The 21,114-nt window shown below is 44.5% G+C and overlaps 1 protein-coding gene across 4 annotated transcripts in view; it reads left to right on the plus strand.

Moving 5' to 3' along the window:
• Positions 1-21,114, plus strand: part of alpha-Man-IIb (alpha-Mannosidase class II b) — a 154,525-nt gene that overhangs the window by 69,645 nt on the left and 63,766 nt on the right. For 2 of the 4 annotated variants that reach the window (XM_033329341.2, XM_033329344.2), the window contains one exon: positions 12,887-13,336. In XM_033329341.2, the coding sequence (XP_033185232.1) occupies positions 13,049-13,336 (288 nt within the window). In that variant the 5' untranslated portion in view covers positions 12,887-13,048. Of the gene's footprint in view, positions 1-6,378; positions 6,722-10,555; positions 10,709-12,886; positions 13,337-21,114 lie in introns of those variants that run through there. The other 2 variants (XM_033329340.2, XM_033329342.2) reach the window with 2 other exon arrangements.

Below are 21,114 nucleotides of genomic sequence, written 5' to 3' on the forward strand. Positions count from 1 at the left end.
GTTCTTTGCAAGTGGACAGTGTTGTTTCTGAAAGAATTTGCATTTGGCGAACGTTAGCATGAAAATTACCGATGTTTCTACAGGGACGCGCGAATCGAATGTTGGATTTTCGACAGTAATTGCACGATCGTTTGCTTTCGTCTCGATTAACACTGGAACTACCACACCAGTGAAATTGACTGGTTTTACAATTTTGTTTTAAAATTCCCACTTCGTGTTATATGTTTTTCCGCAATGATGTAATGACTTTCGTAACGATAACTGAAAGAATAACATAACGAATTTTATTTTGTTTCTTTATGTATTCGAACTGAAAATAATTTTGTATCGAGGCTACTTGTACCAATAGCAGTGAAAATGACCGGTACTTGTCAAAGTGTACAGGAGTCCTGTAATCCGTTTATCGAACCCCAATTAACCAGTTTCCTCGTTTTATACAACTTGCTACGCGTTTTTCAAATTTTGACCGCGTATCACTCGATACAACGATATCAGTTATCAGGAAAATTCCGTATCGATCGCTGGATCGCTGGATGCTAACGCTGGAAATACCACAGCAATGAAAATGACTGGTTCTACGATTTTATAAACGCGTCAAGCCTCGTTCAGGGATCCCAGATGGATTAATAATAGCAAAAATGTACTACGTAACATGGAATTGCTTCTGTAAGAAAGCAATAAATCGATAAATATACAAATATTCTATTATTACGTATTTTTTAAACCGGTCATTTTGACTGATTTTGGCTGAAACAGCTTCGTGTTAACTATCGGTGGTTCTAGTGTTAAGCCGCAGTTTCGTGGAATCGACGCAAAGCACACCCGGTACATGGGCCGAGCGTGGAAGGGGCCGCGGCTGATTTGCTTTTCAGTCGCGCGACCAGTCGAACGTTTCGGTGCAGCGCGAACCGTTTGAAGTCGACCGCGGTGTTTGCGATGGAACATTTTTTCCACGCTGGCACCAACATCCACGCCGGGCTCCTCTGCATTCACGGCGTCGTCTACGTAGCTAATATCCGGCGTCCGACGTGAAAAATCCTCGCATCCACTCGCCACCCTGCCCTTCTCTCCTTTGTTGAAACGCGAATTTCGCCAACCCTCTTTTTCTCGCCTGAACGAAGTGGACGTGACGTGGTTCCGCGCCCGGAACCCCAGACATGAAAAACACAGTTTCATCGCGCGCGTAATTGAATTCGGCTGCCTGCGCGCCTCTGAAATATCCTTTTCTTAGCTGCGATTTAACGTTAAAGTCAACCGTGCCCCACTGACCCCGGTCCAACTAAGAAGAAACTTTAACCCTTTGCACTCGTATGTCGAGTGTGGCTCGACATCAGTTTTTATCTCAGCAGCTCCTTTATCGAGTCCCACTCGACATTCTTCCATGTCCACCTCTTTTTGTGAAACGTGCGAAAGAAAACGAGGATTGCATCCTGGAAATTGTTTCGAGATATATCATACACTTGAAAATTAGAAACTACAACAATAGTGCGAATAGAACTGGTATTTAAGTGAAATCTCTTTCTTCCTTTATTTATTTAAATTGCCTTATTTTTTAGTTAAAGTAAATTTCAAACAAAACACTTGAAAGCGTTGCCAGCTACTGGTAACAAAATTGAAATAAAATTCAGGATGCAAAGGGTTAAAGATCTTGACCCAAGGTTATATTGACTCGCTGCGATATTTGCCAACGTCACGTTGTCAGAACGTGATTGTGTCAGAAGCGTTACCGTGTTACGTTACAACTGTGCGCAAGATGTACCGTTTATTTATATTCTGCTTCCAATTTGTTCGTATTTGACGATATCGGATCGTACAGGGTGGGGGTGGTAGTCGTAGTAGAACCGGGCAGAGAGCGACATACGTCGAAAGTACGTCAAGAATTGAGTGGAAAACGTGGAATAAAATTTGTTCATTGGACGCTTGGTTTCTGAGAAAATCGAGTCTGAAGATTCGTCGGCTATGTGATTTAACTCGGCCAAGCGCCGGCCAGCTACGTGCAAACAATCAACAGGAGATTATTGCGCGCCTGAGAATAAGCGAAAAAGAAGCGAAATGAAATTTCTCCGATTTAAGACCGCGTTTACAAGGAAATCAATTTTCAACGCGTTTAATCACGCGCCCCAAACATACGGCCGATGCATTTCCAAGATTATTCTTTGCTGGGAAACGAACCACCTTGTGAGAAAATTGCATTCTATATTGTTGGCTTGTTTTTGTACGTAGCTTAAACCCCGTGTCGATAATTTCACTCGTGTTCAGTCGGCGATTAGCCAAATTTCAAATTTTCAAGAATACTCGTCAAATCTTCCAAGTGGATTTTCCTTTTCCCGGCTGAAAACATGTTGCAGGAAATTTTTCTCTCGTCGTTTTACGTAGAATCAGCCGAATGTGCGGCGATTACCGCCGCGCCGCAAGCAGAAAATCACATCGAAAATTGGCACGAAAACGAGGAGCATGCGGATTCGTGGAGTTTCGCAAATCGCTCGAAGTTAGCCTAACGCAGAAGATTGCGGATTGGCTTTTAAACGACTGGATCGCTGCATTGATTGTTGACCTTGCGGCACGAACCGTCGCTATTCTCGTCGCGTTTTAATGAATAACGACGAGCAATCGATAGTCCGTGGGCCGCCCAGGACTGGGTTTTCAGCAAGTCCAAGGAGAATTCCATTAAAGTTAAGCGACGTGGTCAAGTACGCCTAAAGTCCATTGAATTAAACATCGATGTGGCCCTTCTGTGGCTTTGTTTACGCCCGATGCTCGATGGTCTCGGAAGAGTCGCGCGAGGAAAAGGCGTTGGTGGCTGAGAGTGAGGCTTCTCGGTGTCTGGAATTGGCCGAATCCTGTCACGTTTGACGATCGGTTAATCGGCCAGTGAACGCGAAACGTTCGAACGAAAATTGGAAAAAGAAGTTGAAAATTGAAGTTTGCGTTGCAACTGAAATTCCAGTTCCGACGCGCTGCCATATAATCCACGCGTCTGCACGCTGTCTGAAGACCTTGCGTTCTTGCGAATGACCGATAGATCATCGGACTTCAGCTGCACCCGAACCACGAAGTTCCGAATATCCGCTGAATGTGTTTCGATCGTACACGTAGCTGACGAACCCTCTTCCTCAAAAAACAGAAGAAAAAAAAAAGATTAAACTTATTCCAACCTAACGGCTTTCGCATAAATGTGAAACGTAATTTCCCAGCATCGTAAGTCGACCGCCTCGTGAGTGTCCTCCCAAAAATATTAAAGATTTTGAGAAGAGAAGAAAACTTCACTTACGGAGTCCCACTTTTACCAGCAGACGATTCCACGAACAGTTCTGAGACCTTAACGCCAGCTCTCAGACCTCGCTATAAGGTCAGCGAGTCGCAGGATGCTGAGAATGCTGGGACCACGGCAGCGCCTCTAATCGGTCTGGCGGATAAAAGAGCGAGAAAGGAACGTGGTCTCGCGACGAGGCTAAAACGGCGACGCGGTCAGATTAATCCAAACAGCTGGCGTTCCATTATTCTGCGAAATAATGACAAGTTTGCGGAGGGGAGGGGGTATCGTTCGGTAATGGCTGACGACAGTTCCATCGCGGCTCGCTGAGAGCAATATCGACGTAAATCGAGTAATAACGTCGCGAAGCAGCGGATCCCACGCCGATGTAATTCCTCGCATAAACATCCAGCATGCAATTACGCGGTAATGCAATTTCCCGCCCAACCTGCCTCGCTTCATCCTTCTCTTTCTTTTCCTCGCGTCTGGCGTCGCATTTCAAGGAAACCACGCGACTGTCGAAAATGAAGCGACACGTGGAACGTGCGTAGCTTTCGGACAAATGACAGTCGCGATCGAAAACGTCGCTAGAGCGAAGAACGAAGATTCGACCGGTTGCTGAGTATCGCAGGCTCGCGCTCCTGTCGCACAGACGATAACACGGGGCACAGGAAGTTTCTTTAGCCGCCGAAACTGTCCACGTTTGTTTGATCCCAACTATTCTTCTTCGCAAGATGACATGTCTGTTTTTAAATTGGTCGCGAGTTGGAATTTGTGAACAGTTTCTAGGACAAAAGTCATGTACACCCTATCGCTGAACTTCGCGGTATAAAAGCTTCCTGGTGGAAATTTGATTCAGCAGCGAGAAGACAGTAGAAGAAGCTTGGCCGTATAAAACGGTCTCGTACAGGCTATCGTATGATCTCTTTCTCGACAAAGTAACGGCAATTCAGAGACGGACCAGCGATCCCTTAATTTCGTTGCAAAGTGTGCGTGGTCCGACCTGGTCTACAAGCGTTCCAGCTGTTAAGAGATACGATCGAAGGCTAGCACGGATAGCTTGGCGGATGGATGTACTACCAGGTAGATCTTTTCCATCGTTTTCTCTTTGCTCGGTCGAATTACAGCGGCACAATTGTATTCACGTATCGTCTATTGCGCCCCACCCTATGACATTCTATTCTACTGTTCTCTATTGTACTATTATTCTAGCATTTCTATCCTCTATATTCTACCATATGTATACGCTACCATTATAGTACTCTCTTTCATTCTATCGATGTAACATTCTCCTATTCGATATCATTCCTCCGTTCCAGTATCGCCTGCCGTGTCTGTCACCAGATATTCGCATTTCCATTTTCCAGCGTTTCGATTTTCGAAGAAATTCATATAGCAAAGGCGTGGATACCGTTAGCTGGTGCTGAAACTTCATCGAATGGCAATTACGTTGATCGAAAGGTTAACACGAGCGTTAGAACTTGCAGACCGAGAACGTTATCGCCAACTTGTATTAGTTAACACTAGCTCGCTGTTCCGGGCAAACCTCTCTTTCTCAGTGCGATGATAAATTCCGATCGATCGGTCGTGAGAACGACTAAAGTTCTGCACCAGGCGAACAAAACTGCGTTACGAATAACTTGTTGATTCGCTTCAACAACCGTCTCTCGTTCGAGAACGTTTGAAGCAAGTTGCTGGGATTCCTTATCGTCGATATTTTACTTCGATGTTCATCGAGACGGAGAGTACCGCCCAGAGACGAGAAGATGAGTAGCGAAACGTCGCCCTAGCGAAAGGAGTACACTCTTCCCGCTCCGATTGATTCCAACTTTGATGCTGCAGCCTCCGACTGTCGAATCAGTTTTTGTCAGCCTTTCAATTCGACAGAGAGTCTTCGTATCAAGCATACTTTAGCCACTCTTGTTCTTTATCTTCTCTTACGGTATACAAAAATAAGCCCCTCGACAATCAATGTACGTTCCATGGATACGATATTACATCTCTTCAGACTACTATTCTATCCAAGAATTCCAAGCTTCTTCTTCTTTTCTCGTCATTTGTACGTTAATGTAACTACGTCAGCTTTTCATTGACGAGTCCAGTCAGATTCATAATATAATCAGCTTAATCATCCTCATTTTTATTCAAAAACAGTCAATGTGCATTCCATGAATACTATATTGGATCTCTTCAGACAACTATGCTATCCAAGAATTCTAAACTCTTCATTCTTTTTCCACTACTCATACGTTAAAACAACTATATCATTCTGCTATTCATGAGTCCAATAGAATTCATAATATACTCGCCTTAACCATCCTCATTTTTGTTCGAAAACGGTCAATATACATTCCATGGATACCTGAACGTCTTTTCTCGTCAGTTGTACACTAAGAAGACTACGTCAGCCTTTCACCGATGAGACCAACTCGATTCACGGTATGCTCCTTCTAACTTTCATTTTTCCGAATCTTCTATTTTCCTGCTCGTACCTTACGAAAGCAACGTAACTCTGAACGATCCATTCCAGAGATGCCAAACGGCAACGCTGTAAGCATCATTCGCCTCCAAGAATCCTAGACTTTCCACTCTTTTTTCGCCCCTAGTGCTACACCAAAAAAGCATCAGCCTTTCATTAGCCGAGTCCGCTTCGATCCATCAGGCAACCCACTACCCCTGCACTTACAAATCTTCGCCTTTCTCCCTCGCATCGTACAAAAACATCGAAACTCTGTATACGCTGCATTCCACGGATAGCTGGAACTTGCGAGACAACGAAGCTTCCGTCGAAGAATCCTGCACCCTTTCCTCGCCACTTGTTCATCGATCACCGCGCGGATCACGGCAGACACCCTGTGCGTGTACCGTCATCCCCTTAGATCCGTAAAAGGAAGCGGGGTCGAGCGGACGAGCGGCGCTCGCGAGTCAAAACACCCTCGGGCCAAGCGAGACCAACCCCTTCGCCACTCCGTACGTTCACTCGGACGTTTGCACGTGTGGGTCGCGCGTATGCAGCGCGTAGGAGCGTGGATTATATCGGCACATGCGCGGTGAACGGTGTCGCGTCGCCGGAGAAGCGGACGTAGCCGCCGGCGTGTCAAAACTATTCCACCCGTGGCGAACGTTCAGTACGGCGTGGTACTCGCTCGCGAACGTTCCCTTCCGTCCCTTCTGCACGCGTCCGAGCTTCCGGCTGCCGCGTGCTCGCGAGTAAACGCGTCGCTTCCGGTACCCGTTCTTCGGAGCCGGCTGGCCAGTTGGCGCGAACAGGAACGACGCAACGTTATCGCGTGTCGTTGTTTTTCCCGACATTCGTTCACTTCTCTTGCGTTCTCGCAGTCGTTGTTCGAGTTGCCCGGTTGCTTGGAGTTTCCGTGTTCGCAGCGTTGAAACGCTTCTGTGCAGTTTGAACAACCAAGTTGCACTACGTTTGATGGCATCTTAGCTAGACGAGTAATTTTCCAAGTGGTAAGCACGTTTCTGTAATTGCACAACTGTAGCGTCGCGTTCTTCCGGCTCTTCTACTCGTTCGTTTACGTCTATACGTTTGCATCGTTCGGGTTTGACAAGGTTTTACGAGGTTTGAACGAACAGGTTTGAGGGGATTTGTTGGGATGACGAGATAGCGCAACTATTCGTCGCGTGGAAATTGTCATTTTGTCCTTTGAATTGGTTCGATTTGGTTGGCGTGGCAGTCGCGTGAAGTTTGAACGAGCAAGTTGGAGAAGGTTTAAGGTTTGAAGCGAGGAATAGGCGTGTTTTTCAAACGGCTAATAGAATATTGTTTGTAAGTTTAGCGAGGCTTGTCGGCGGTTTCGTTGGTTCGATGTGCTGGATATTCTTCGTGCAACGGATGATAGATTCTTGGCGGTTTCTGCGGCAACGTGGTAATGTATTCGTTGCCGCTGACGCGAAATTGCGCTGGTTTGAGAGATAGCAGTGCAGCGTAAGAAAACGGTATCGTAAACGAAAGTAAAATACTCTCGCGTAACCACATATCGAGTAACTGACAAATTACGAGCTGCCTTTTGCTCCTTCTTTCCATAGTTTTACAATTTCATATTTACACACTTTCGGGAAATTTAACACGTTTCCTTATTATTCCTATTATAGCTTGTAACAATTTCAATTGTTCAGACTGCATCTAATAGTAATAAGAGTAATATTATCTTGGCAATTACATTCATTAGGTGGCAATTACAAAATCCGCAATCACCTAGTTGCCAATCCAATATTATTTCATTGGATTATGTACATTCTTTCCCAATAGAAGAAACTTTGTTACATCTGTTATTTTCTTATAAAATTAGGGTATGTTACAGTTATGTGCATACATCAGGTTGTCCTAAAAGTTTCTTTCGTTTTATGAGGAAACAATAGATGCACAGTATCTTTTGTTTCATATTATTTCATTGGATTATGTACATTCTGTTTCAATACAACAAATAATGTTGTGCATCTGTTATTTTCTTATAAAGTTATGTGTATATATTAGGTTGTCCTAAAAGTTTCTTTCGTTTTATAAAGAAACAATAGATGCACAGTTCTTTTGTTTTATATTGGCTTGGCAACTAAGTGATTGCGGATTTTGTAATTGCCACCTAATGACCAATATTATTTCATTGGGTTATGTACGTTCTGTTTCAATACAACAAATAATGTTGTGCATCTGTTATTTTCTTATAAAGTTATGTGTATATATTAGGTTGTCCTAAAAGTTTCTTTCGTTTTATAAGGAAACAATAGATGCACAGTTCTTTTGTTTTATATTGACTTGGCAACTAAGTGATTGCGGATTTTATCATTAAGTGGCAATTACAAAATCCGCAACCACTTAGTTGCCAACCCAATAATTGTGAATATTCACAATTGAGAAATAATTTCAGAAATTAGCAAATACTTGGTGAAATCGATAAAAGGTACAATGGAATTTTGCAATTATACGGGTAACTGTACGAGTCTGTTAAACAATTTTTTGCAATCGTAGAATACTGAAATTACGCGTTGGCGTGAGAATGTCGAAGACGTGGAAAATGTAAGGCGCGGACAGGAAGAGCTGTCCCAACGGTATATCAGCAAGTTATCGCAGATTTCGATGGCCGGTTGCGGTCCACCAATCGTTGGGTATCTCCGTTGAGGAAACTCTCGTTTCCAGGAAACTTGTGTTGCGTAACGCGCGCGACGCGAGTCGGATGAGCGACACGACCGAACGATTCCACTGAAAACAGCGAATCAGCTGTTCTCCTCGATTTAACTCCTTTGCTTTGCGGTTCGTTCCGCGTTTTAATACTCTTTTTCCTCGAAGATCAAACGCGCGATATTTGCGTACCGTCGCTCCTCAAATAATGGCAAACATCCAATTTCAGATACAAATTTTAAGAAGCTGTATGCAAATCAAAATTGCGAAAGATTCTACGGATTTGTAGATTTTTATCGAACGTACGAAATCGACGATAAATTGCCGATTGAAAGGTTCGGTGTTGAAAAGAATTTACAATCAAATGTACAGTCTTAAAATAGAAAAATGTTAACGATAAGTCGGTATCATCCTTCGTTGAGAAATTGAAATTAAAGGTAATTTCATCGAAATTCAGATTTCTCTGTTTGCCGTGTTCGATGCACAGGGCTATTTGCTTTACTTGATTCGCGACTTGGAAACCGCACAAACTGGCTATCGTGATTTTCACGTAACAGAGCCGCGTTATGACAGTTTGACATTAACAGATGTCGATCTCGTAATTCCGCATCGCCGTCTAAAAATCAATTTTATCGTGTCATAATATCCCGCCGTACGCAACTGCGATAACACAGTGGCAAATCAAATCGTTAATCGTACATTTCCTAGTTAGATTACATGCTGTCGGAAATAAGGTAAACGCAGGAGGCCGATACGAATCAAAAATTAAAAGAGTCGCAGCCCGAGATTAAAAGGGAAATATCAAGATAAAATCTTCGAATTAAATCAGCGTGAGATCCGCCACAGAAATCATCTATCTCTCTCCGTATTTCTCTTTCTTCTCTGTTTCAACCAAAAAGTATATTGAGTGTACAAAAAAAAAAAAAAAAGGGAAAAAGGGAATGCTCCTCATCTTTTAATTCGAATTTCCACTTGGGACGGATGCAATCCTGTTCATCGTAAACAAACAATCGAACCGAAATATTCGAGGCCAATGAATCGATTCGCGTCCGAGCTCGCGATCAGCCTATTTTTAAAATTCAAATGCGCACACGCCGCTGTTGTTTATGGAATCGTCGCGGAGAATGGAAGCCTGGGGCGGGGAGGGGCAGGCAGGATTCGATATACGCTGGTCGTTATTAACATACGAGTAATTGGTATTGTTCGCTAGAACCGCCGGTTTCGCGATAAATCGAATAGCAATACGGAGATTTTCCGCGTGCAAAAAATCCCGTTACGGGCATCGATTGTTGGCGTTACGTTGCGGTCGTTTCGCTTCTAAACGATTTTCTTCGCTGCCGATAAGTCGATTCTTTTCGACGTTTATTAGCATACGATAATTGCCAGCGAGCTCGTAGCTCTTTCCTATCGCCGTCGCTCTATTTTTTTTTTTTTTTTTTTTTGTTTTAAAGAAACGTCCATTTTCTGCTGTTAACGACGTTTCCTCGTTTCATAATGGCTTCAGTCGTTTCAGTCGTTGGACACGTGCAACGATTGATAAAAATCGAACGCCAAGTACGTGTGTCCCGTAAAACGCGAATCGACTTTGACCCACAAACGTACCTCGCGAAACGTACACGCAAAGGCCTGCTGATAAAACGTGTCTCGTATTTAGTGCTGCGCAAATTTCACGACAAAGTGTGAACCCACAGATGTCCCACAAAATTGTACCCACAAATGACCCACAAAGCGAGGACCCACAAGTGACCCACAAAGCGAGGACCCACAAGTGACCCACAAAGCGAGGACCCACAAGTGACCCACAAAGTTATACCCACAAGTGACCCACAAAGTTATACCCACAAATGACCCACAAAGCTAACCGTTCTCTTTGAACCTTCAGACGGGTGGTGGAAGAACCAGGCCCCGAAAACAGCCTGCACTGCTCGAGGAACAAAAACGATCGGGACGAAATTTGAGGGAAAGTAGGGAAAGCGGAGAAAACGGCGAGGTAAATCGAATTAAGGAAACGACGCGTTCCTGTTGAATGGGTTGGCGTCGGACTGCACACGTTGCGAAGAGGCCGCGTCCTCGCGACGGTTTCGTCGAGCGCATCGAGTGAATCGCGATAGAGCACCCTCGACACGTCTGCTTGTCGAACAAAAGGGACGGCAGCTTGAATCCGGCCGGCCACTCGTCGCGCCAACCCCTATTTTTCCACCCCTCTGCCGTCTGACCATCTCGCTCGTCCGCGCCCCTCTCCAACAAGGAGAATCGAAATCGAAGGTCGAGCGTTCGTTGATCCGTGGTTGGAGAGCGAGGGGATTTTTCAAGGCAAGGTAAGCCGTTCGTGGTAATCGTCGCTTCGTGCATAAGGCTAATTCTTTCAAATTGAACTTTACGTGCTGCTGGTTGAACCACGATGATAATTAGACTGCGGATTTTCATGCGCCTACAGAAAATATAGGGACTCAGAAATGCACGTGCAACTCCTATAGCCAGAAATAAAGAATTGATAGAACTCTTTTTAACAGCGCAATCTACGGTTCAGCTTCGAATCGCGTTCAAGTTACGCTAAACATCGTAACTTATTGGGTTCGTGGATGCAGGTGCCTGTAAACCGGACCTGACTTGTACTAAAAATCACGGTCATTCAGTTCCCTTGGACTAAGCTAGATTTATTGGCTTGTCAACTAAATGATTGCGAATTTTGTCATTAGATGGTATTGACAAAATCCGCAACCACTTAGTTGCCAAGCCAATAGATCAGATTCGAGATCAAGGAGAAATAGAAGCAATCGTTGGTCTATTTGCCAGGCAACTATCGTTCATCTTACGAAAAGTAGATGAAACGAAACGATGCGCTGCTACGAAAGTAGGTACTTGTGTTTCGTGGCAAGTTCGACCAGAGTTGGAACAGAGTGGATATTCGGGTTTTCAGCGTATAAGTCGCGACTGGTTCTCCAGGCGGAGTCACGGTGACAGGTTGGATCGATTATCGCGTGCGAAACGACCTTACGTCGGGAGACAGAAGGTTTCTGGGAAACCGTGTCTCTGGTTCACCAGGTCGTATTTATTGTTCTCGCTGGAATTGGATCGCCCCTTCCTCCGCCTCGTTCCTCCTTTCTTCGTGATTTCAATCCGCGGTCACGCGCGCTCCTCAAATTTTTACCAGCTCTGTAATCAGACCAGAAACTTCTTGGCCTCCGACAACTCTTCAAATATCACAGTTATCGAAATTGTTCGCCTTCTTTGCTATTATGCGACTGCAAAGATCACGACATCGTACGTTTTGAATTTCGTTTCTGTCGCTTTCATTTGCGGTGTCACGAATTCCGACGATCGACGAAACAGCAGAAATCGATGATCGAAAAGACGAAAAAAGAGAAAGGTGGAAGAGCAAGAAAGGACCTAGATAAAATGTAAAACAATATCGGATTAATGTACATAAGTATAGAGGACTTAAAATTTCTGTAAAACAGTGTATGGAATTTATCCGATGAACTGGAGGAAAATCGGCGGCCGTTTCGTCGAAGAGATCGAAACAGTTCGTGCGGAGAATTCGGCTCGCGTTCGTCATCGATGCGAGAACGCGTATCGATCGCTGGAGCCGGCCAATTTCGCGGACAGTCGAAACAGTCAGTCATAATTTTCGCGGACGTTTAATCAACCCCGTGGCCCCCTCTTTCTCTCTGTATATGCCCTCGTAATTCATAGCCGAAGCTATTTACTTTTCCCTTCCTCCTCTTCTTCCGATACTATTCGATCTCGCTCCTGGACTCTCGATATTCCCGGCAATAATATACAGCGACGCGCGAACGTGCCCGATAAATCGTCAGCCTTCGTTCCGATACTGCGACTTCGAATGGGAATTTTGACATTTTTTTATTTCTTTTTTTTTTTTTTTTATTTTATTCCATTCCAGTCCAGAGATAGTTTTCATTCGTCTGCAAGTTTCATCTGTCCGTGCAAAGATTTTATTGACCGCTCGTGACAAATACGTTTACGACGATTAAAAGCGATGTCGCGCAGCGACCATAAATTCCGCGAGACTTTGCCGAAGGATTTTGTCAGGTTCGGTGAAAGGTGACGTCTGCAGAGATACTTTTTCGTAAGAAAGAAATTCTTTATTCCACCGTTGGATACACTTTTCCGCCAGTCTACAAGCTTCTCCATCTGTCAGACTTAGCAAGAGCCTGCTTTTACATCCATACTTCCGCCTAACCCGAATCTAATGCAGTCGTCATAACAATTCAGCAACTGACCCAGAAACGCAAAATGTGTCGTCGTTACGTATACGCTCGCAAGCCTTTTTAGCCAGGTGAAAATCCTAACCTAGTTGCAACATACGGACAGTCTACTTTGAATCTGTCTCGCGCCAAATCCAAACTGAACCCTGACATTTGTTCAACTGGCGAATGTAAAATGGACGAGAAATTGAGATTCATACAATGCGTATCGTTAGATATCGTAAGCATCCACCGGCTCTAAACAGACGTAAAATTTGTCCTTTGCAGATCGTGTCAGCGCGGACGTGTCCCATGAAGTCGATAGACGACGGCAGCAAAGTCGGGGCGCGATCTTCGAGCATCACCGACACGGGATCGGACGTCTATCGCGGCACCAGGTGAATCGAAGTCGAGCAACGCTCGCCCACAAGTAAATCCCGTCTTTGCGCCATGTACAAGATCCTTCGACGCGGCTCCAGCCGCGTGTTCTTCGCCTGCGTGGTTCTCTTGACTCTGCTCTTGTGTCTGTACTACGTGAACCAGGCACAGGCGCCGTCCACAGGTCCATCTGCCGGCATCCTGAACGAGGAGCTGAGATACGATCGAGGTCTGACCTCCATCACGCCGGACTACGTTGAATCTCCAGATGCGAAGGTCTCGCTGGACACCTGTCCCGTCATCGTGCCCAGGAACGTGAACATCGACACGCAACAGGAGTTCAGGAAGTTCGACTTTCAGGTGAGTGAGCTTGTTTCACACGGCTGACGGCGAATTTCTAGGTAAAATGGAAATCCAACGACGATATTCTCTTGCAACTGGATTGCTGACGTGTTTCTTAGGATCTAGGAGATTCGAGTGGCTGAAATTTGGCTTATTAGTGGGCCAATAGGATTCATTCGCTTCTGAAATAGTCGTTTCGACGTTCTTCGTGTTACGTTCGACCAATTTGCCGATCTCGATTAGAAAGCGATTAGAGTTTGATGGGCCTTTGGCCTGGCTCTTTGAGGTTCGTTGACTCCCGATGAATATCAGTACAATAAGCAGTGTTTAATCGAGCATGGCCTTGATTCATGCTGGATTAAAATTTGATGGATCTTCGATCAGGTCCTTTGAGGATTAGATGATTTTCCTTGGTGAAACGCGTTAGACTAATACGCCAGAATTTGCGGTTGGAACTGTTCGTTTCGCGACTCAACGATCCCAGAGAATATAACGCGACTTAAAATGTCCCAGATAGCGTAACATAAAGAAAAGTTCGATAAAGAGTGCCTCTGTTAGCTTCCTTTATACCTCAGCGAAAATTCTGTTTGCTTGGAAGGAGGAACAACTTGTCGCCTTGAAGGATTCGGAAAGAGCAATTAGCAGGGAAACGCGGTCTTTCAATTAATTCCCGCGCTATGCGGCCGAATATTTATGTTCCCGTGGTTAGAATGATCCAGGGACAGCGCGTAAGTCCGGTCGTTTTAAAAGTACCGCGTCATTAGCCGTGAAACTTTCCTTTCTTCGTAACCCTCCGGGGAGTCTGCGGACTTTGCCGATTTAATGGACGACCCCTGTAACAAGGAATTTTTCCTCTTTTTTCTTCCCTGCTTCCCCTTCTTTTCTTCTTTTCTTGCCGAGCCATTGAATCGAAAATAATTTAGCAGTTTGTCTCGAGCTTCTAAACTCCCTGGCCGGAAAGTTCGTAAGTCTCCGCGAATTCGCCAACTTCTTCCGGCCTCTGCATTCGAACGAGAATAGCTGGCGTCTCGGATAATTTAATATCCTCGGGAAATTGGCCAGGGGAAAGTGAAAACGCACGAGATTCTCGAATTTCTGCCGTATATTCCCTCGCGCATCAGCTTGCACGCGTTGTTTTGTCTCTGTGGGTTCAGTGGCGGATGGTTTTGAAATTGCTGTTGCTTTAAGATTGCGCCTGGATTGCCAACGTTGCTGTTGGTAGCGATCGGTTCCGAGTGGATTCGAATATCCAAACGTTGGTTGCTAGGTAAAATCATAGGCGTTAAATGGATTCCAATATTCAAATATGTAACTATTGATGTATCAAATATCCAAGTAGCGAAGTATTCAAACATAGGGTATCGAATATCGAAACGTCGGGCTCGCAGGGTATCAAATGTCCAAGTATAGCGTGCCAATTATCCTAATATCCAACTATGGGCTATTAAATGTGCAAATATTCGACTTTAGGGTATCAAATGGAGTTTTAAGTATTAAATAAATCGAAATATCGAGAAGTGCTTAGGACGTCTGACGCAACTCTTGTTGTATCTCGTTCGTAATTATTCCGATGCTTCGATAATGCTGTACGATGGTCGATACTTCTATTAAAATACAAATAGTCCCGTTTTCGAAATGGGATAATCGAAACGCTGTAAACTATGAGATCCAATTAACAATTGCGGAATAATTAGAATCCAATTGCCGATCGATGTAACAGGATGTTTCAATTTTCTGCCATTTCATATTGAAAATATTTTTCTAAACAAGTAGTTGGCCAGATAATTGCGTATGTAGATTAAACTGGGACGACAGCTTGCATTCTATTTTTCACCCGTTCTTCCATCATCGATGAACATCGATTGCAACCCACGCACGTCCCACCGACAATTTATAAGGTTATTCATCCCGTTGCTGATAGAATTTTGATAGTCGATCAATTCTTGAAAAAAATTCCAATGGCGCGCGTCACGATTTTTCCAACTTAATATTTACCTTCTACTCTTTTTTTTTTCAAAATCAATCGCATATTTTTCAAAGCCTGGCTACGAATTTCAGTCAATCGAATTCTATGGAATCATCGATTCTGTGAATCCACCGATTCGTATTTGCAAGTTCAAGTTTAAACGGATGATTCGAATTAATTGCGATCGGAAACCGGAAGTCTCAGTTGACGTACAATTGCGTCCAATTGTGAAAGGCAATTCGGTGACGAAACGATGCTCGTCGCGAAGGTAAACGAGTTAAACCGTTCAATTGCTTTAGACTTTCAAATTGTTTTGATTACCGTGCAAAAACATATACAACATATATATACAGGGTGTACCTGCATAATCTTCGAGCATCTACGGAATAAGATCAGCGAAGAAAGAAATTTAAAAGAAAATATTCCTCTTCGAGACTTCGTCTCTGGACAAATCACGTTAGAAGGTTCGTTGCACAGTACACAGGGTGTACTTTGTTAACTTAGAATTCGATAAAGCTGATAGAAGATTATTCTATTGAAAAATAGAATGGAAACAGTATCTGGAAAGTTGACACTTCGCACGACTATGTTTTTAGAATCCGCGAGATAAGATCAATTTCTACGGTTAAGAGCAAAAATTTGTCTGTTACATTTGACGTGTACGTGGTAAAACGGCATGAACCGAACGTAGAATCTGGAAGGCCCTGTATAATCGGCAAATTCAGCGGACGTAATATAAACGCATCGGCTATGAACATTCGGTAAATTGAATTATCGTTCGCAGAAAGTTTATGCCGGACGGTGATCAAATCGAGCGGCTTTAATTAATATGTTCGTTCCTCGATAATAATCACCGGATGAAACGATTTCGACGAGCGCCAGCTTGCGCGCGCGCGCTCCAAGTAGAGTGCACTTTACGCGAGATTGAACGGCCAACAATCGCAATGGTGTTGATTACGAGCACTCGACACGCGTAGTTGCGTTAATCACGAGTTCCGCTAGTTTCCATACTTTATTCCCTAAAATCGAGAAATTTGACGAAAGTTTCACATTTTTATTTAAATTTGTGTTTTACGATCACAACGCAATCGTCGAAAGTATTTACTGGACATTCGGCTGTTTTTATTTGAGGTTAGGAATTTACGATTACGATTCAATATGGAAGCTGTTGCAATTGGAAGTAAATGTAGCAACACGTGCAGCTCTAGCACGGAATTGCGTTTGAGGCTCTTCGCGTGTTTTCTGTTTTTGATAAAACTTTGCTGTAGATTGCAAATTTTAAATTGTCGAAAATATGTTTTCACCGTCGTTGACCATTTACTCTTTTTCCAATTGTGCAGCGAGCACAACGTGCGTCTTGAGACTTTCAGGCGGAATCGTACTTTTGATCGGCCCTGTAGAATGGCGGGAACGAAATCGCCGGACGAGACGCGACGACGTTATACAACAGTGGAAAATTTGTTTTCCGAGCGTGGCGCGTCGCCGAGGGTAGCGCGTCATCCAACAGAAGATGGAAACGAAGATGCAGACTCTTGCGATTTAGGCTTCAACCCCCTCCCTCCTGTTCTCATACCCTTCTCTGTGTCTGTCGTACACCGACAGACTACATCTCGCAATTTGCTTAAGCAAACCTTTCCAGAAATTCATATCCGTCGTTGGTCGTCTTCTTCGAGGCACCCTTGAACCTCTACTGCACCGCCCTCCGTGATACTTGAGCCGAATATTCGTGTCTCGCACCCTCCGACCGGCCAGAAATCTCGCCATCCTCGCTACCTGTCCAGCTTATACAACCCAGGGCCAATTACTTTTGGATTTTCCAAGCTGAGGCCGCTTTTTAATCTCTCGTTTGGATTCCCCTTTTCTATCGCGCGGCTTCTGATGAAACTTTCCAAGGTCGCGAGGCTCCTCAGGCTCCTCAGAAGGTTATGGTCTACGTCAGCTTTGTCTCACATTTTCTCGCAACTGCCAGGGTTCTTCGATTTCGGCTGACTTTGGATTAGCTTTTGGGTAACTTTAGTTTCTGGAAATTGAGCAGTTGTTGGTTTGCCGTGGCAACTGACTACTTCGATCGAATTCTTCGATTTCAGTTGGCTTCGAGTTTTACCAAAACTGGATTACGTCAAGTTTTAAAACGCGACTGACAAATGGCTGTAACAGTGCGGTCTTAGCCTGAAAGATTGGCAAGCGTAGCATCCAAGCCCTTAGTAGCCTGAACCATAACAAGATCCTCTGTGACGAACGACTGACCCATAAACCCCATGAAGCAATTAATTTCGGGAACCTTTGAGCCTGCACTTGGCATGTTCCGTAAACTCGTCGAATTTCCAGCCATAATTCCGTATCCCTGCATCGAGCCACAAAGAGGAACACGGTATGCTCGTCTACGTAAAGATAGACACGTAGCAGTGCGGGTATCCTCTCAAAGACGTGACGCTTTGAAACGGCCTGGCTCTCGACACAGCGCATCGACTGCATCGATGGCAACGACACGCCGCCAGCATCTCACGATTGCGGATTCGATTTTCCCGCGATTCGAATCCCAATCGAATTTCTAATCCGATCGTTGGGCCGACTCTCGACAGGGACGTACGTTTGTACCCCGTGCGAAATGTTCGTGACACAGCTTCGCCTGGGAATTTCCAATGGGAGAAACCCACTGTCCATCCGGCTCCTTATGCTGATGAAATTGAAGCGGTGCGCGTGACCGGTTCCCTCTGAAATATAAATAATACCCTGTCCGTTATCGCTGCGAGGATCGAATTTCCTCAGATCGACTAGCCGTCCTCCTCGTCTTTCCTCTCGGCTTCTCTTGTTTCGTTATTCGACGACGAGTTCTCGCTCGAGATCGATGACCTGCTTTCCAGCCGTGGATACGGATCTGCAGACTCTCAGCGAGGATAACCAGGATAATTCGCACTTAACCAAGCTTAATCCGGGCTTAACCGGGTTCAATCTGGACTTAACCAGGCCTAATGTGAACTTAAACGGCATGATGTAAGCTTAATCCTGCGCAATGTACATGCGACTACGTGAAATCTACGCTGAATATGGTTCGATATAAAATCAACTTGGCCTGATCTACGCTTAATTGGTCGGAGTATAGAGTTAATCGGGTTTAATATTAATTCGCACAGGCACGTGATGTAAATTTAATCAGCCATGTAATCTGAACTTAACCGAATTCATTTGAAACTTCAGCAGACTCGATGCTACGTAAACCAACGTAAACTGACATCGGCATAATCTGAGCTTAATCAGGCTTAATATAGACATAATCAGGCTCGATCTACATCAAAGCCTAACCAGGCCTAATCTGCATCTAAGTAGGCTTAATATAGACCTAACGAGGCGTTAGACCTGGACTTAACTAGATCTCCTAACCGAGAGCTAATCTGATCAAAAAAACTGAAACTGATACCACGTTGCCACGTAACGTCTATAGTAATTTATCGATTTAATTTTAATTAACCGCGTAAGGTATGCGTTTAATTATGAAAGAATAGAAATCCAAAATTCATTCGATGTTAAATCGAAAGAAATTCGTCGATGATTTTTGCATCTCGAGGTCCGGAGTTCACGAAGTTCTTATTGTCTTACAATTTCAGTTCCGCTGAGAGTAATTAGTTTATCTGCAGGAGCAAATCCACGAAACTTCCACTCGACTTTAACCGAAACGAAATCTCTGCCGTTTAATGATCTCTCGCATCACTGACGAAGGGGTCCCATCGCGGATTTAACCGAGATTTGATAGAAGAAATATGTTGATCCTTCGTCTAAAGGCAATTATGCGGCGACACGACCGCGTCTCGTCGCTATGAATCAGATTTTTGCGGGTCGTGGCGGTCGATTACATCGCCAGCAAATCCGATAACGAGGTCCTTTGCCCACGGGGATTACAGGCAGAAACGGTCGACTGCCTTTTATGCGGCCCGCAGAGAAGAAGAGAGCTTAAGGGCCGCCAATCGCGCACGGGTTTACTTATTCTTCACGCTCGATGAAATCGTTCCGCTCCGAGGATTGCGTCTCCACGAGGACTCTGCTCTGTCTGTCTCAAGAAAGATCGCTAACTTCTTCCTCTTCTTCTTCATCTTCCTCTTCTCCTCTTTCTTCGTCGGTCAGTAGATCGAGTCGAACCGTTGGTTAACAATCTAAAGCTAACTGAAACCTAATCAAACCTAACCAAATGTAATCAGATGCGATTGAAAGCTGATTAAACTTAATCAAACCTGACCAAACGTAATCCAAACCTAATCAAACCTGATCAAACGTAATCCAAACCTAATCAAACCTGACCAAACGTAATCTAAACCTAATCAAACTTAATCAAACTTAATCAAACCTATTATATATATATATTTGTATAATCAAAACTCAACAGAAATGTAGCCTAAACTTGTTCGCGGTTACGTGACTCTTTTAGATTCATGTGACGTTGTCAAAACTGACACTTTCGGTCCGTGATATTTACAGCACCGTAAAGATCGTGATAAAGCAGCAACCAAATCACGACAAAGACATCGGTGCACGTACGAACAGGACAATTAGACAGTCCGCAACGCGTCAACCGATGGGTCGGCTAAGTAACCACATCTGGATGGCTCTGAGCCCGAAGATTAAGAAACAGAGGACTCAGAAACAAGGCGACAACTTTCAGATTTCCAACCGACACTAACCGTACATCGTCCGAAACTCGTTAAAATCTCGATGACAGAGATCCTGTGTCGCAGTTGTGATCGTCGAAGAATCTGTGGGAATCTTATTTTCCAGCTACCACGAGGACAAAAAGTTGCCGGCCGTGATGCCTCGAACTGCTTCAATTGCGGGGTAAACCTTCTCTGTTCGCGCAGCTTCAGCTTCGAGGACCCTTATGTATTTTATATACGCTCGCATAAAGGGTATCGTGGCTGTTGAGGACCGCGGGGAACGCAGCACGTTTCTCAAAGGACCCGCTGTGCTTCGCCTTTCTTTTTCTTTCCATCTTATCTGCCGCTTCCTTCGTGCTTCCTCCTGCTCCTCGAGCGAGCCGGTTATAGAACGTCAGTGAGAGGAACAGAGACAACGAAAGGAAAAAGCGGACGGTTGTTCGAGCTGACAGAAATAAGAGGCACGCTCTCACTCTGATTTGCAAAGGCATTTCCGGGATTACTTTCCGCAGCTTTTTCTCTCTTATTCCTCTCCGACTCTTGCTTCACCGTCAGATTCCCAGCAGATCCTCGTCGTCGCGTCCTTCTCGATCGAGCGATTTTTAAACGAACGTCATCTGCAAGGAGAAAGAAAGAAAAGAAGAAAGAAAGAAAGAGAGAGAGAGAGAGAGAGAGAGAGAGAGAGAGAAAGGAAAAAAGAATAATTGGAAACGTGGAAAGGTAAAATTCCAACGAACAAAAATTCTACCTTTATCCGGGTCAGGATTACTTAGACTCACGAGTTTAGGTTCTTCGTTACACGCTGCGGACGGGGATTAACGGATCCCTTGGGGAATCTCTTTCGCGCAAGCCGATAGATTCGGGTCACAAGCTTTTGCAATTGCAACGGCGACTGATAGTTTCGGAAATTTTTCGAGCACTGCGCGTAAACGTGCTCCAGGTGACTGGCTGTTTTTCCACTGACGGATAAAAGCAAGAGGAAAATACGGCTAATGCCGTTAGAGCTGTTTTAACCTGGCAAAGCGAAAATCTTGCTGTCAGTAATTTCATCGCGACCGCCACTGGCGATACAATTAACGAACGTAAGCGTCTGCTGTCAGTTTGCATGATCGTTTCACTCCTTTTTCAGCAAAATGGAAAAATCGTTGCTGAAAGGTAGAAGTTTCCCGCCAACTTTTGACTCTCAG

This window comes from Bombus vancouverensis, chromosome 16 (genome assembly GCF_051014615.1).
Source record: "Bombus vancouverensis nearcticus chromosome 16, iyBomVanc1_principal, whole genome shotgun sequence".
Taxonomy (NCBI): domain Eukaryota; kingdom Metazoa; phylum Arthropoda; class Insecta; order Hymenoptera; family Apidae; genus Bombus; species Bombus vancouverensis.